The sequence below is a fragment of the Notothenia coriiceps genome, unplaced genomic scaffold (assembly GCF_000735185.1).
Source record: "Notothenia coriiceps isolate Sejong01 unplaced genomic scaffold, NC01 NC01_scaffold00030275, whole genome shotgun sequence".
Taxonomy (NCBI): Eukaryota; Metazoa; Chordata; class Actinopteri; order Perciformes; family Nototheniidae; genus Notothenia; species Notothenia coriiceps.
Window position 1 is genome coordinate 377 of NW_011362976.1, and position 3,129 is coordinate 3,505.

At 39.5% G+C, this 3,129-nt stretch overlaps 1 protein-coding gene across 1 annotated transcript; it reads right to left on the reverse strand.

The window, feature by feature from the left end:
- Nucleotides 1-272: 272 nt before the first annotated feature.
- On the reverse strand, nt 273-2,996 carry pnx (posterior neuron-specific homeobox). The gene is made up of 2 exons (XM_010787375.1): nt 2,545-2,996; nt 273-880 (listed from the first exon to the last, which is right to left on the reverse strand). Exons 1-2 carry the CDS (start codon nt 2,654-2,656, stop codon nt 441-443), a joined length of 552 nt encoding a protein of 183 aa, XP_010785677.1. The 5' UTR covers nt 2,657-2,996; the 3' UTR covers nt 273-440.
- Between the last annotated feature and the right edge of the window lie 133 nt (nt 2,997-3,129).

A 3,129-nucleotide genomic window follows, 5' to 3' on the forward strand; every position in this document is an offset into this window, starting at 1 on the left:
ATAATGAATAAATAAATAAATAATTAAAAATTATTTTAGCCATGAACAGGCACAATGATATGTAAGGAATGAAACTGCCATTTCATTTTGGTGCAAAAAAATGCACTTCACTGGGCCTTTAAATATCACTGTTTTTGTAAAATGAAACATTTATTTCTCATATGTGTCTTTGTAAATGTGTGCATATCAATTTTATTACCATTTTTTAAATAATTAACTATTAGCCTCATGTGTCACGTCAAAATATTTGAAGAAAAAACGATCAAACGAGAAAAACTTCATAGAAAATGTTTATTAAAAAAATAAGTTATAGCATAATTACATTATAAAAATACGTTACGTTAATAAATTCAGTCATGTTTGGCACTTATACAGCTCTTATGAATCATGAAAATAGTGCCATATTCTACGGGAAGTCCTTTTTCTCCGTAATGTACCCGTCATGTGTAATAGTGCTGCTGATGGAAAGGCACCAGCGGGGAGAACATGTGGATCTGAGGGTAGAACATCTGGTTACCGCTGAGCGGGGAGAAACTGTCCATGTACCCGTGTTCCTCCTCGTTCTCCGGACCCTTCAGCTGCCGCTCCTTCTTCCTCTTGGTGCGTCTGTTCTGGAACCAGATCTTCACCTGGGTCTCAGAGAGCTGCAGCAGCGCGGAGATGTTCTGTCTCTCGAACACCGACAGGTAGTGGCTGCGTCTGAAGCTGAGCTCCAGGAGGTGCAGCTGCTCCAGGCTGAAGGCCGTGCGGATCCTGCGGCTCTTCTTCGGGCTGTGGAGCCTCTTCCTCCCCGGACATGGAGCCTCCTCACCTTCATCACCTTCCTCCTCTTCCTCAGGGCTGTGGAGATCTCTGCCTTCATCTCTGTGGGGGGAAGATTCTAAAATGGAAAGGAAATGAAGGATCAGTTAATGAAGTTATCATCCTGTTTTCATTCTGAGAATGATAAGATAAGAAGTACTTTATTGATCCCAAGTTGGGACATGTTTGTGTTGCAGGAGAAATCTAGAAATAGCAATGATAATATATAATAATAATAATAACTCTGACCCTGTTGCTGCTATAAACGCCTGAATTTCCCCAAGAGGATAAATAAAGTTCCATCTTAGTAGGTAATGTCTAACTCATATCTGCAGAGGTGTAATGTACAGGTCAAGGTATTTTCTCCTAAAGTACAGAGAGGCGAAGTCCCTCCCTCTCCGGGGGAGGGGGGGGGGGGGGGGGGGTGTGGGTTGGAGCTCCATGGGACCTTATTTCAGATAAAGTATGTATTGAAGTCAATGGAGAGGGAAAGATTATCTTTCGATCCCGTTTTAAATTGTGCCACGAATTACACATATGATGTTTGTCAAACAAAAAGATAATGTTAAAGATAATTTTGCAAGTAAAAAAAAAAAAAATGTGTCGTAAAACTGTGAAGTAACACTTTTTTTGTGTGAGATGCTCAATGAATCAAAAAATCTGCCCCTTCCTTCAGACTTCCTTACAGAGCCCCTCCTCCAACACGCACGAACGCGCACATGACCAATGAGGGCACGAGATAAGTTTGTGCACAGATGGAAGGCTGACAGGCAGGTAGGCCATCCAGTTATTTTAGCCGGGCCGGCTCAGATGATTGGTCGTGCTTTTTACAGCGCTACGGCTTCCAGAGATGAAATATTTTTATGGATTTTTTGTCAAAGCATTTAATATATTCATTGCTATCAGGATGTTAAGAACATTCCATGGAATATAACAAAAAGTGTTTCTGAAGTGAATTACCTACCCCACCTTTAAGTAAGAATATGAATGCATGACTTTTTACAATTTAGTGTTGCTTTAAAGCAGGGGTGTCAAACTCAATTTCATCACGGGCCACGTAGGAATTATGGTTGCATTCAAAGGGCCGGTTGTAACTTTAAGACTATATAAAAATACATATATAAATATTTAATATATATAAAATAATACATTATATTACATGATTGCCTCTGCATTGGATTATTATCTGATGGGGTAATAACTTCATAATTAACTACGTCTGAAAGCAGAAGTCTAGGGCAAGTAATTGCAAGTCTCTTCAGTGAGAATGTCACCATTTTGTTTTTAAAGAAAAGCAAGAAAAGTGATATTTTGAAAAGAAAATGAAATTTTGAAGAAAAAAAGGGGAAATTCTGAGAAAAAAGTCAAATTTGAGATGCATTGTGGGACATGTAGTTTATGGGCAACGTGCTTCTGTAAATCGCCATGTAATCGTTTAATAAACATATATTCTTTCAGAGCTCTAGTGGGGCCACATGAAATGAAGTTGAGGGCCGGATTTGGCCCCCGAGCCTTGAGTTTGATATGCATCATAGCTAAAGTGTAGTTTTTGCAATAAAAGTAGAAATACAAATACAATAGTAAAAGAGAATTGTGCAAGTAAACACTAAAAAAATCACCAATTAAGGATCAAAACCTAATCTTATCTTTACAAAATGTGCATTTAAAATGAAATACTGTGCAATGTTACAACTCTTCCTCCAACTCTGCATAGTTTGAACACTTTCTAGAAGTATTTCTCACCTGTTGAAGTTTCCTCCTCTGCACAAATGTGTCTTCTTGTAAATTTCGCCGGGTCTAAAATGTCCTCCACAGAGAAAGATGTCCTCCGGGTCAGTTTCGCTTCTTGCTTCATCTTCAGGATCAGTTTCAGTTCTGCAGGTACCTCTCATCTCCTCTTCTTCTTCACCCTTTATATAACAGCCTCTGCACACGCCACCATGCACATTAACATGTCACTGAAAAAGACCCGGATGTGTATTGTAGAACAATCGTTTCTCTGACACGCTTTTACCCCAAAAACACTTCAAAATGCAAATGTATTTCTCAGCTGGAGTCGTTATTTATTACGGTGCATCTGTTTGAAATGTTCCTCCTTTCTTACCCCTCGTGTCTCTCTTTGTTTCTCCGCTTATCATTATTTGGAAATGCTTGATTTTCCGCGGGTAGGACACGTGAACGCGTCTTGTGATGCTAATTGATGGACTCCTCAAAGGGAAAGTTAAGAAGCCTTTCTCTCCTCTGTTGATCCCCCACAAAGCACCGCGGTTTAATGATAAAGCCACTAACAAGTTTATGAGCATCTGATCCTGCAGTAAAGAGAGAGGG